The 12,632-nt window shown below is 43.2% G+C and overlaps 1 protein-coding gene across 1 annotated transcript; it reads right to left on the bottom strand.

The window, feature by feature from the left end:
- Nucleotides 1–222: 222 nt before the first annotated feature.
- On the bottom strand, nucleotides 223–11,207 carry LOC308274474 (Golgi apparatus membrane protein TVP23 homolog B; the record flags this gene model as incomplete). The annotated part of the gene is made up of 7 exons (XM_080712185.1): nucleotides 223–249; nucleotides 1,916–2,044; nucleotides 3,673–3,804; nucleotides 5,082–5,171; nucleotides 8,244–8,388; nucleotides 9,634–9,716; nucleotides 11,196–11,207. 7 exons carry the CDS (start codon nucleotides 11,205–11,207, stop codon nucleotides 223–225), a joined length of 618 nt encoding a protein of 205 aa, XP_080568311.1.
- Nucleotides 11,208–12,632: the final 1,425 nt, after the last annotated feature.

Here is a 12,632-nt window from a genome sequence, read left to right as displayed (position 1 = left end):
GTGCATCACAAAACAGGTTCTGACCTGTTTCTAGGGACACCAAGTGCTACAATGAAAATAAAAACTTAACATGAAAACTATGTCACCTTTTCTTAAAGTTTTTAAGTGGAAAGACAAACCCAACACTCCTCTTTGCAACTGGACTGGACCCTAAATGGCTCAGAGTTCAGAATCTCTTCAGTTGTTCCCCAGGGTAACAGAACACACAAGCTTTTTCTCTATTCAGGAAGTCTGATCATCTCCTGTGTGCTGCAAAATAGAAAAAAAAAAAAAAATCCTTAATATTCAAAGTACTTCGCTTCACATGCCACACACTTCAAAGCATCCGGCCTAGGAAAACACTGCCTCTGTAGGCAGGACCAGCCACACGTTTCATTCACTGGCCCATCACACTAAGAAAACACAGCCACGCAACGTGCAAGCCTGTAACCCCAGTATGTGAGAGGCTGGGATAGGAGGATTGCAGGTTTGAGGCCAGCTTCAGCAACCTAGCAAGGCCCTCAGCAGCTGAGTACGACTCTCAGCAACCTAGCAATACCCTGTTTCAGAATACAGAAATAAAGAGACAGACAGACAGACAAACTAGAAAAGTAACTCCATGGCTCCTATCACCCAGAGCTCAGCGTGCACCGCCAGGTGTCACGGAGGACCCTGACTCTCCCCAGGCACAAAGCTCAACTTCACTTGTATTCACCATCCTTCAACCTTCAAAAAACACCAACAATCCTAGGGGGAACATGATTAACACACACCGAAACTGCCCCAAGGTGAACCACAGCAGTGGCTTCTTGAGACCACGTGAAAACCCTGTGGGAAGGGGTGAGAATCACGAGCCTCCAACAGTATCCATTTCCTCTACCTCTTCTCTTCAATAAAGGACAGCGGCACCAGAGAATGGTGAGATCAATGGGTTTCGAGGGAGGAGGGCTGTGCTTACGCGGGGCTTTGTGCCACCGATCACAGCTTCTCTTCTTCGGTAAATCACTCAATCTTTCGGGGCTTTAGTTATCTCAGGAACAATCCTTAGACCTGAACTTGTCAGAAATACTCCCCGAGGGGAGCCCCACAATCTGGTGCCACCCAGGAGATCTGAGCCTGGTGGCTTGAGAATCACAGCCCCAACGCCCAGTCGGCTTCACTAAACAAATGCGAGCAATGTTCCCAGGAGACTTAGCCAGCAGCTGTTCACCTACAACACTCCACATCCTCACTACAACCCTGGCCTAGACCTTCCTATTGGGGAGCTGTGGTGATGTTCTACGGGGGGAAAACAAACAAACAAACAAACAAACCTCCTGAGCATTTTAAAAGCACTCCTTAAAGATAAGGTCTTATGTGTCAACTTGTTTTTATATTAACCCTAAAGCCGTCCAACACACATTCTTCAAAAACATTCATTTAAAGCCATCGTAGTAGTTGGGCATGGTGGTATACAACTGTAATCTCCATACTTGGGAGGCTGAGATAGGAGGATCACAGGTTCAAGAATAGCCTCAGCAATAAAGTGAGACTCTCAGAAACTTAGTGAGACCCTGTTTCAAAATAAACAAAAAATTAAAGGGCTGGAGGTATAGCTTCAGAGATAGAATGTGCCTGGACTCAATTCCCAGTACCACCAAAGAATAAATAAAATAAAGCCACATTAATTGAGAGCAACTAAACCTAAGGCAATTTTTGATTATCAATGAGAGTTTATCTCTTTCGGTATTAACATAATTTTAGGGCACTGGTAATACACTTCTGGAATACTCTAAAAGCCTTCAAAGAGCAATCAAGGCATTTTCATCATTATCTCCTATTTAAGTAACAATGTACCTTAAGAAAACCTTAGTTAAGAAGTATTTCATAAAAATGAAACTCCACAAGAGTTAGAAAGCATTGCATTAGTCACCGGTCATACCCAAAAAGTACTTACTTGTCTTAAGAACTGCTTTCCAAAATAGGAGGTAGCCATGCTGGTTAAATTCTTCCTGCTGCCCACCTTACACCTGATGTAACCATACAGGTTGGCACCTTGTAGCACCACACCCATCATGACCACAGCCTGGGAGCAGGGGAAAAATAATTCAATGTAAGTGAGACTCAGAAAAGACTTAAATATGAAGGGTTCCTTTAAGAATTAGAAAGGAGCAGTCAAGAGACAGTCAAGTTCAGTCAGCACACACACACACCATAGGGCAAGCTGCTCTGCCAAGCTTCCCACCACAGCAGACTCTTCAGGACAGGCCCAGAAAAAGCCAGCCAAGCACAGACTGGAATCATGAGCCAAAAGGAATCCTTCCTTTAAGCTGTCCTTTTCCGGGATCTTGACACAGCTCATCAGCCTACTAGAACATTCAACACGAGCAAACGATGAAGCGACCCAGCCAAATCGTCTTCAAGAAGAGCCCGACAGGTTTGCAAGCTTCAACACGAAAGAATCCAGGGAAAGTAAACCAACGTTCTTTTTAAAAATTCTACCCAACGAGAACTGCAGCTAACCATACAACAAAAAGAAACTGCAATAAAATGGTAGGCACTGAACCAATGTATCTGAAAGACAGATCAAAGACTGAACCACCAATAAGAATTATCATTTCAAAGGTAACTGTTCTACATCTTGACAAAACATTAACACTGGATAAACAAAAAAGGAAGAAATATAAAAATACAAGTATTTACATTCACCACATTTAAGTGGTTTTAACAAGGACCCTAGAAAAACTAAAATAAAAACGGTAATAGACAAAAATTCAGAAATGAGAGAAGCCAAGAGTGCTAACTTTCTCATCTTTCATAGCAGAAAATTTATAATATTGAATAAATTTCCTAGCTTCTGAGTTATAATAAACATATAAAGTAATAAAAATAACTACTGAACAACAGAAAATAGTAAGTATATATGTATCAAAGAAAAAGAGAACTTAGAATATTTAAAACTGTAGGAAAACACATAATTAAGGCCAAGATGTCTGACACCAATAACTGTTAAATAGAATTAATTTTGACTATTATAAGAATAAGATTTATAGTGGGAGTCAACACCACACCTTCCAAAGATGGCAACAATATTTCCTGTTTCACACACTCATCTAGAACCTTCTTTCCACCATCAGGAAGTAAGGCTTAGTTACATTCCCTTGAATGTGGGCGGGTTACTAAGGCGCTCCTCCACCTTAGACAAGGTTGTAAAGATCGACTCAGCTCAGGAGATGAGCACCCCAAGCAGAGCCCTGACCCTCCATGTGAGCAGTCCAGCTGCCACGAGGCCGCCATGGAGAGACCCTCACAGAGATGTCTCAGCCCCAGCCCCCCTCCACTGTGCGGCCGACTGCAGCTGCTCTAGACCCCAGGCCCTGGCTGCTACCATAGCTCCTCCCTGTGAGATAAAATGACTCTCGTCCTAGGCCACCAAGTTTTGGGGTGATCTACTAAACAGTAACAGATGGGTGCAACAGGTTGCCAATCATTATCTCGAGAGAAAAAAAAACACTGCAGTACAGGCAGTAGTACCCTAGAAAACTGGGCAAAACGGAATCACAGGATCTGCTCTGCAGGACTTAGAGAACTTAAGAAACACAAGACGCGGCTGCCTACTCACTGTAAGTCCCTGAAGTTAAAGGAAGAGCTAGCACTAACGATGAGTCTCTGCCAGTCATCTTAATTACTCCAGAATTCTCCACTGCTACTCACCAGCCACTTCACTCTGAAGGAGAAGAGAGCACTGAAGGCAAATATCACCCACAGTACTGGACAGGCAATAAGCCCCAACCAGAAGATCCTTGATTCCGCCTCCGAAACAGTCTTACTGTCCTGAGGAGTTGCCTATAAAAGATTAAAGATAAGAGTAAATAACGTCTATCACCACTATAATTTTAGAAAATAATTTTAGTATGCTTTTTTCCAACTTAACAGCTTAGAATATTCAGGGCAAAACGGGCAGGCATCATGACTCAAAATAGTAAAGAGTGGCCTCTGGGAGGCTTCTAGTCAATTCTTCTTGCCTTTGTACTGATTATTCATAAGTAGCTCTGAATGATACTTTTGGGTAAGAATCAAGGAAATCAAGGTAATTCTCTTTTTTTGTTATTGTTTTGTGGTACTGGGGATGGAACCCAGGGGCTTTCTACCTCCGGGTTATACTCCCAGACCTATTTTATATTTTATTTGGAAACAGAGTCTCACTATGTTGCTGAAAGCCTCCCTTACTAAATAGCTGAGACTGGCTTTGAACCTGTGCAATCCTCCTGTCTCAGCCTCCCAAATACTGGAATTACAAATGTGCGCCACCACACCCAGCTCCAGTAATACTCATCCTAAAGATGTAAAAGGTCAAGGATTACCACTCAGAAGGGCAAAAAACAAAATGGAATCAAGGATTCCAGACAGTGACCATGTCTCAGCAAAACGCAGGACTGTTCAAGGTTGCTGAGTTTTTTCAAGGTACAATTTGTAGTATTATGGCATACAGGCTCACTATGCACAACGCTCCTTTCTGTCAAAGCCCTTCCAAGCAGAAGTCACACAATTTAACTGGCACTGTCTCCAAGGAATTTGTCCTCTGCCCCCCAAACCGAGTTCCACGGGGAACGGAATGCTCATTACATACTAATAGACTAATCTGAAACAGACAAGGGGCCCCCTGGGCTCCTCAGGGCACAGGCTTCAAGAAGAGAATGAGATTTAGGTTTTCTATTCAGCTGCAACCCTTCTTTCTACCCACAAGTAAAAGATGACCATAAATGTAGAGGGAGAATAAGATTAGGAGCAGTTATCCGCTTGGACATGGAGGGCTGCACTGAGACACCCAGTAAAGCCGCCAACCTGGGAGACATCAGAAAGAGATCTTTCACCAGCACCCCCAACCGGCTGCTGAGCGGGCCACATCAACTCTCACCCAACTGCCTCGCAGAGGAGTCTATCCTGTGCACACCTGTTTCCAGTTTGAACAAGACCGGAAAATGTACTAAGTTTTAGGAGGCCACCTGGATTAGTAATGACATGGCAAGTGATCTGGGGTAGCACTTTCAATTTTGAATACTTCCTCCGGTAATCATCAATCTACACCTAAGCTACCAGACGACAATAAGAACGTAGCTCACCTTCCTGGACTCAAACACCCAATGGCTCTTTCCGTCCTCATCAATATGATTCCACCAGCGCAGGCCGACCATCAGTCTACCGGTGACATTCTGGGAAAGATTAAGAAAAACACACTTTAAAAGCATTACGTCACGCACTCTAAGATCCTGTCTCAGTATAACATTTCCTAAACAAGTCTTCACATGCCTCCATATATGCCCCAAATATTTCTATTACCTCCATAACAGCCAGTTAACAAAGACCACTGTGCATCAGACCCGGCTAATAGAAAATAATAAATAAAAGGGCGATGGCGTGCCAGCACGGGCAAAGGTTAGCGTAAGCAGAACTCGACCCGTAAACATCACCTCTCGTTTCCCCCACCAAATTTCTGCCTTTTCTCCAATTCTCTAATTCTTTCCTATGCTCTTTGGCTACTGACCTTTCCCCACATATCCTGACTGTAGCTACATGCATTTTAAAATGACATCCCTAGAAACAGAGTAATATTTTCATATAACCTACGCATATATTCCCAAATACATTAAATCAGCTCATACCATGAAGATGCTATGTAAATAGCTGTTAGGCTGTATTGTTGGGGGAATAACAAGAAAAAACGTCTACACATGTTCTATACTGATGCAATTATTTTCCTCAGTAGTTTCAGCTTAGTTGAATGTGTAGTCAAATGTGTAGGTGAACGTAGGGCTGTGGATACAGGGGGCTGACTGCATCTCAATATAAATTCTTTCATTTATAATTTTGTATATATTCTTTTATGTATTTAAAAACACTGTAGTTTCATGAGATAATAAAAGGGGTCCATGACACAATAACAAAAATAACAAAAAAAAAAGGTTAGGGATCCCTGTATTTAGATGACGTGGGAGCAAGAGGAACATTCAGATAAGAACAGCAGGCACAGAAGCCCCGAGGAGGAAAGGCAAAGTAAACATCTGTGAACTTGGTGGCTAAGTGGATGTGGGCAGGAAGGCTCCTAGAACAGTTTCAAGTTCCTCCATGTCCCATTCTCCAATTCTTTACTTTCTGTTTTTGTCTTTATTTTTACCAATTTCTCTCGGGCTTTTGTTTTTGACATTTCTAAAACTAAGTACTCCATTATTTTCATCTTTTTTTTTCTAATAATAAAGCCTTTAGCCTATTGGTATTCCTCTAAATTCAGTTTAAATTTTAGAATGTATTTTGATTAGAATATATTTTAATTGCACAGGATTTCTGGAAGATGTCAACAGTCTGTATTTAGTGTTTTCTTTTTAAACCAGGCTAACTAGCAGATTAACCTGTTAAAAGAAATTCCAATTTTGATACTATTTTCTACTGAGGTCTAGTTTTTTTTCCCACTCGACCAAAAAATGTAGGTGGTGCTTTGGGTATTTTGATTTTCTTCAGTGATAATTGATAAATTTTTAAAATGTTCCACAGATTCTAACAAAATATCTGTAGAGACAAAATTCCAAATACTGCTATTTTTTATTTTGTGTGCTGGAGAGGGGAGTATTAGGGATTGAGCCTAGGGGCATTCTACCTGAGCTACACCCCCAGCCCTATTTTATTTTTATTTTGAAAAAGCATCTCAAGAGGTTGATGAGAGTCTCAGTATCTGCTCAGGCTGCCCTCGAGCCTGTGGTCCTCCTGTCTCAGCCTCCCAAGGACTGGGATTACAAGACTGTGCCACCACAGCTGGCTCAAATACTGCTATCACACTGACCTTGTTAATTATCTTTCAGATACTTTAAAAGCCTTGTTTTTGGTCACTTCAAAGACTGGTTTGTAAGACTCTGCCTCTCTGAGTTACCCCCCTCAGCCCTTTTTTATGTTGAAACAGGGTCTGGCTAAGTTGCTGAGGCTGGTCACAAACCTGCGATTCCCTTTTCTGGGCCTCTCAAGTACTGGGATTAAAAGTGTGGACCACCATGCCCGGCTTTCTATAAACTTTTAACGTTCTAAAAACTGTCTGGATCAGTGGTTATGAGTAGGCTTGTAATATCTTACTGATCTTTGAATCACTATACATGTCTCTGAAATTCCAAAATTAGTCCCCCCCCTTTTTTTTGGCCTTTGACTCTCCAACCATGTTTTTACTACAAAAAATTTCAAACACACAGAAAAGGTAAATTTTACAGCGAATACTCAACTACCTACCACCTAGAGTCTACCCTTAACAGTTTAGTGCAATTTACTACATATTCATCTGTTAATCTATGCGCCTGTCTACCCACCCACCCACCTATTTCTCAATCCATCACTGCCTTTGATTCTGAGACCCCACTCATTCTTTTTTATCCCCTGTAGCAGAGTTTCTCAAAACTTTGACACAACTGTGTGTGTGTGTGTGTGTGTGTGTGTGTGTGTGTGTGTGTGTGATGGTGGTACTGGGGATTGAATCAAGGAGCGTTCTACCCTCATCACTATTTTATTTTTTATTTAAAAACAAGATTTCATTAGGTTGCTGAGAACCTCACTCAGTCGCTGAGGCTGGCTTCAAACCTGTGATCCTCCTGTCTCAGCCCCCCAAGTACCGGGATTATAGGCACACGCAACCACATCCCGCTACAATTGATGCTTTTAGCTAGATAATTTTTTGTTGAGGAGCGCTGTTCTGTGCATCTTAAGACATTCAGCAGCAACCAGTGTCCTCTGTCTACTAGATGCCAATATAATACCCCCCTTACCCCCAATAATCAAAAGTGTTTCAGACCCTGACAAATATCCCATGGAGAGAAAAACTCGCCTCTGGCTGAACACTACTGTCCTGGAGCACCCATAGGAGCCTCTGTCAAAGGTGGGGGCTTGTTAAGTACTTGTGGGGCAACTATGCTGAAGATTTATATAGAAATTACATATACAGCATACCTGCAAATCACCCTGAAGCCAAATACGTGCTATCGATTAGAAGCAACACGTAGTATCTTTGGTTGCCATTAATATTTATTTGTTTATAATTGATGAAGGCTGCCCTATGGCACAGGTAACTCAGTGGTATAAATAACCTACATATGCTCACATATATCTGGCATTAGAACAAAGAACAAGCCCAAAGTAATAAAAAGATGCATCAACACCAATCCCCAATGTTAAGTTTCATATAAAACTCATGAATACAAATTATTCAAAAATCACACTAAACACAATTCAAAAATAAAAGCAACCAAACCTACCTTCACTGCCCAAAAGTCACACGACAACAACAAGATAATTGTCACCATACAGGCAATAAAGCTGCTGCTGAGCAATTCACAGAGAAGGTAGACCACGATGGCACTGACGCGAAAGAACAGGTGGAAAAACGATGCCACCGGGTGTCTGAAAACCAAAACATAATGTGAGAAATGCAGTTACAATCCTCTGCAGGCGCCAGCAAATGCAGATGAAAATGTTTTAGCCATGGCACAAACATGAAGAGTCTGTCAAAACAAAAGGACTTAAGGAACCAAGCCACCTACCTAACTACCCTGCTGCCACAAAGGATGTGAAGTAAACATGACTTTAGCATTTCTATAGATGTAAATTCTCACACACACAAAAAAAAAAGGAACAAGAGACTTTACCTAGCTTGGATTAATAAATCATGCCCAAAAAACGCCCAGGCCCTAAGAAATCACTTCAGGCATTAATGCAAAGTCAGCATCAAGCAATGATTTTGTTTGTGTTTTAACAACTTTACTGAGATATGATTCACATATGATACAACTCACCTATTGAAAGTATACATCTTCCCAGCATTTGCAAGGCTGAGACAGGAGGATCTCAGGTCACAGCCAGCCCCAGCTATTTAGTGAGGGTCTTGGCAACTCAGTGAGACCCTGTTTCAAAATAAAGAATAAAAAATAGGGCTGGGGGTGTAGCTCGGAGGTAGAATGCTACTGGGTTCTATTCCCAGTCCCTCAAAAAAAAAAAAAAAGTAAATATACATCTTAATTATTTTTAGTATATTCACTTATGCAACCACCATAATCAATTTTACAACTTTTAATTACTCCAAAAAGAAACTCTGTACCCAGCCCCCACAGGTCTAAGCAACTGATTATCTACTGTCTATAGATCTGCTTACTGTCGACATTTTGCATAAATAAAATCATACAGTATTTGGTCTTTGGTGACTGGCATCTTTCATTCAGCATAATGGTTTCAAGGTCTAAGGTTGAGGTCAAATCTTATTTCATTAAGTATATTTCTTTAAAGAACTAAATTTAGAATACAAGTATATTTGGCTTGATGGTTTCATGTTATTTATAGAAGATAGAATCCTGAAGTTTGTACAATAATCAAAATGTAATGTATCTATAAATATTAAAAATGGTTCATTCTTAGAAAACAAGTAGCATAGAATTTAAAACATTGTTCAAATAATTCGATTTGTTGATTTGAAAACTCAATATTAAGTAACATTCTATATGCCAGTAAGCCCCAAGAAAACCGTCAATTATCTTTGCCTCATACTGAATCAAACTAACACACAAAATTCACAAGCATACTAGAACCACTCTCACTAATCTATAAAGAGAACAACACGGGACACTAGTACAATTCGTGTAATTTATCGTGTACCTGATTTTGGATTTTTTGGGTCTATTAGATGTCTCTTCTTCTGCATCAAACAGTGAAACATCTTCCGTGTCATCATTGCTGTCCTAGTAGGAAAATTAAATATCCATGAAGCAAAATGAAATCCAGTATGTACATGTCTAATACGTGCATAGCTGCACGCTTCTCAAAATGAAAGATAAAATGATGACATGGTCACAGCCATGAGAAAGACACATGCAGATCCTCCACCCCTGAACAAGGTGACAAATACCCAACATGGTAACTCAAGAATCAGATGGGCTGTCAGCCCTCTGAGAAAACACAGGGTGCAGAAGGTGACAGCTCCTCTCAGCTCCTCTCTCCTAAGTCTCAAAGAAAGCTGAAGCCACTAGGGATAAACTTTCAGTGTTTTGGGCTCCTTCACAGAACCATCCAACTGCATCCTTATTTACATGCCTCCGTACAATACTTTCTCTTCTTTTCCAAGGCTTAACCAACTACTGGTGCTTGTAATCCCGTCTTTTCATGCCTTCTCAGAGGCTTGCGCCATCATTTTTCCTTTTATTTATGTTTTCTTGTATCTTCAAATCAGGTAGTGATGACACTTACTGCTCCCGGCTTAGTTATACTGTCTCGTCTCACCTCCCCATATTCTCGAACCTACCCACACCAAACCTAGAATACAGAGGGCGACACATCTGTACTGTTCACAGCGCTATGCCTGGAACCTAGAACAGTACCTAAGCCGCCTTAATCCCTCCGGAAATTATTTGTGAAGCAAAAGAAAAAAAATACTTAATCTAAGTGAGAGTGTACTGTAAACAGGTTATTTTTTAAGGAAGAGTTTAAAGCCGGGCACGGTGGCGCACGCTTGTCATCCCAGCATTCCGGAGGCTGAGACAGGAGGATCCGGGTTCTAGGCCAGCCTCAGCTACTTAGTGAGGCCCTCTGCAACTTAGCGAAACCACACTTCAAATTAAAGAATAAAAAATCGAGCTGGGGGGGGGGGGTGTAGCTCGGAGGTAGAATGCCCCTAGGTTCTATTCTCAGCACCACAAATTTTTAAAAAATCAAAATAAAATAAAAAGGAAGAGTTAATTCTCATTAATCTCCAGCCCAAAACCTGTGGACTATCGCTATTAAGGGCACACACGCGACGATCATCAACAACGTTAGTTTGGAAACAGAAAATTGAACGCGAGACTCCGGCAGTGTCGCCTACTCCCGGGACCGCAGCTGGGTCAAGACTGGGGAGAACCCCGAGATGCCCCGGGCCGCTCCCTGGAGGAGGGAGACCTCCCGTGCACCGAGAGTTTCTGCAGCCCCCCAGCTCTCGGCGCTACAGACGAGGGGCTCCCCGGCCCCCCAAGCTTGCCAGCTGAGCGCCTCCTGCCCACTCCTCCGCGGAGGCCTCGGGGCCCCCCAGCCTGGACAACTGCCCCCGACTCCCGCCGGCCCACTCCGCTTTTCCTCGAGCTCGGGCGGCACGAGCGGACGCGAACACAACGACCCTGAGACGCCCTGCTCTCACCCCTTGAACCCTACAGCGCCGCCACCTTCCCCCAAAGCGCACAGACCCTTACCTGCTGCAACATGACGGCCCCGCGCCAGCCCCACTTCCGGGAGCCACGTCAGCGCGTCAGCCGCCGAGTCCGGTCGGCAACTTACGCGACCCGGGCCTCGGGAGCCCGGAAGGGCCAACGTACAAGCTGCAATCCGGACCCACTTTCTGGATACACTTCCGCTTTGAGGCCGCGAGGCCGAGGGCGAGGCCGGATGTGGGCGTGGCTATTCGGGGACGTGACCGGATGCGGGCGGAGGTATCCGGTAGGATAAAGATGTGGGCGGGGCAGTTACGAAGCGGAACAATCCAGGATGTGGGCGGGGAGATCCGGGAGCGGAAAGATTTAGGGGCGGGACCATCCGGGGCGGGGCGATTTGGAGGCGGGATCACCTGGGGCGGGAAGATGCGGATAATGGAAGATCGGGCTTAGAGATAAGGGATGCCTGTAGAGCCGCGGACTGGCGGAAGAGAGTCCTGTCCTTTAGAAATAAAATCCTGGTGGGGAAGGAACTCGGCCCCACAGTCGGCTCGAAGGGAAAACTTTTGTGGTCTCTTACGGGAACAAGCTCCCACAGGCTTCAGGGCCTCGGTGTGAGGGGCGGGGCTTTATCCCAGAACTGTGAAGACACCGCCATCTCCCCATCCCCACCCACGGTGGGGGGGGAGGCTACCCAGTTTGTGAGGTTTACTGTAGCTGTGTCTCTGTTCTTTCTACTTCTGTTATGCATTCTATTTGAATTCATTGCCATCCTTTAAGAGTGTTAGGGCATTTGACAAAATGTTGCGTTTCGGCCTTTTTTTTAAGAAGCAAAAGATCTAGTTATGCTGTTCCATCCAACTAGTAGGATCTGCCCCCTTCAAATGGGACTTAAGCTACCCGACACCTTCCAATTGTTTAAAGAGAAACCCTGACACACTTGATATTAGTGACCTGCTTTGAGGAAAGGATGAATCCTGAGAAGGAAAAGCACATAAAAGATTCTTAAATGTAATATCAGCGTATTGAAAGCTTCCCCCTTTTGATTCTTCACTGAACTCATCTGAGTTTCATTGAAACTTTCATTTGAAACTTTCAATTGGAACTACGGCAAATTCCAGTGCCTCATGCTGAGATAATCCTACCACCTAATTGGCTAGAGGAGATGATAGCACTAAACTAGTAGTGATGTATGGTCTCTAATTTCCAGTGCTCACCTCCAAATACCACCCCCATCAACCAAATTGGACTGCCTTAGGTCTCACTGTTTTCCAGTGGGAATGTAGATACCAGTCTCTCCCGGCCTCCTCCTGTTCTCTTTGTTTATATCAATTCTTTGTTTCAGAGGAAGACAATTAGGAGTTTTCACATTAATTGCCAGGGAATTATCAAAAAGAGTTTGACAGAAAGAGAAAGAAGGCTAAATACCAAAACCCACTTGGTTTTCTGTTTAAGACATTGTAATTTCCCAAGGTTGGT

The sequence above is a fragment of the Muscardinus avellanarius genome (genome assembly GCF_963383645.1).
Source record: "Muscardinus avellanarius genome assembly, chromosome: 16".
Classification (NCBI taxonomy): Eukaryota; Metazoa; Chordata; class Mammalia; order Rodentia; family Gliridae; genus Muscardinus; species Muscardinus avellanarius.
The sequence above is the reverse complement of the archived record's forward strand: the minus strand, read 5'-3'. Positions and strand labels throughout refer to the sequence as shown.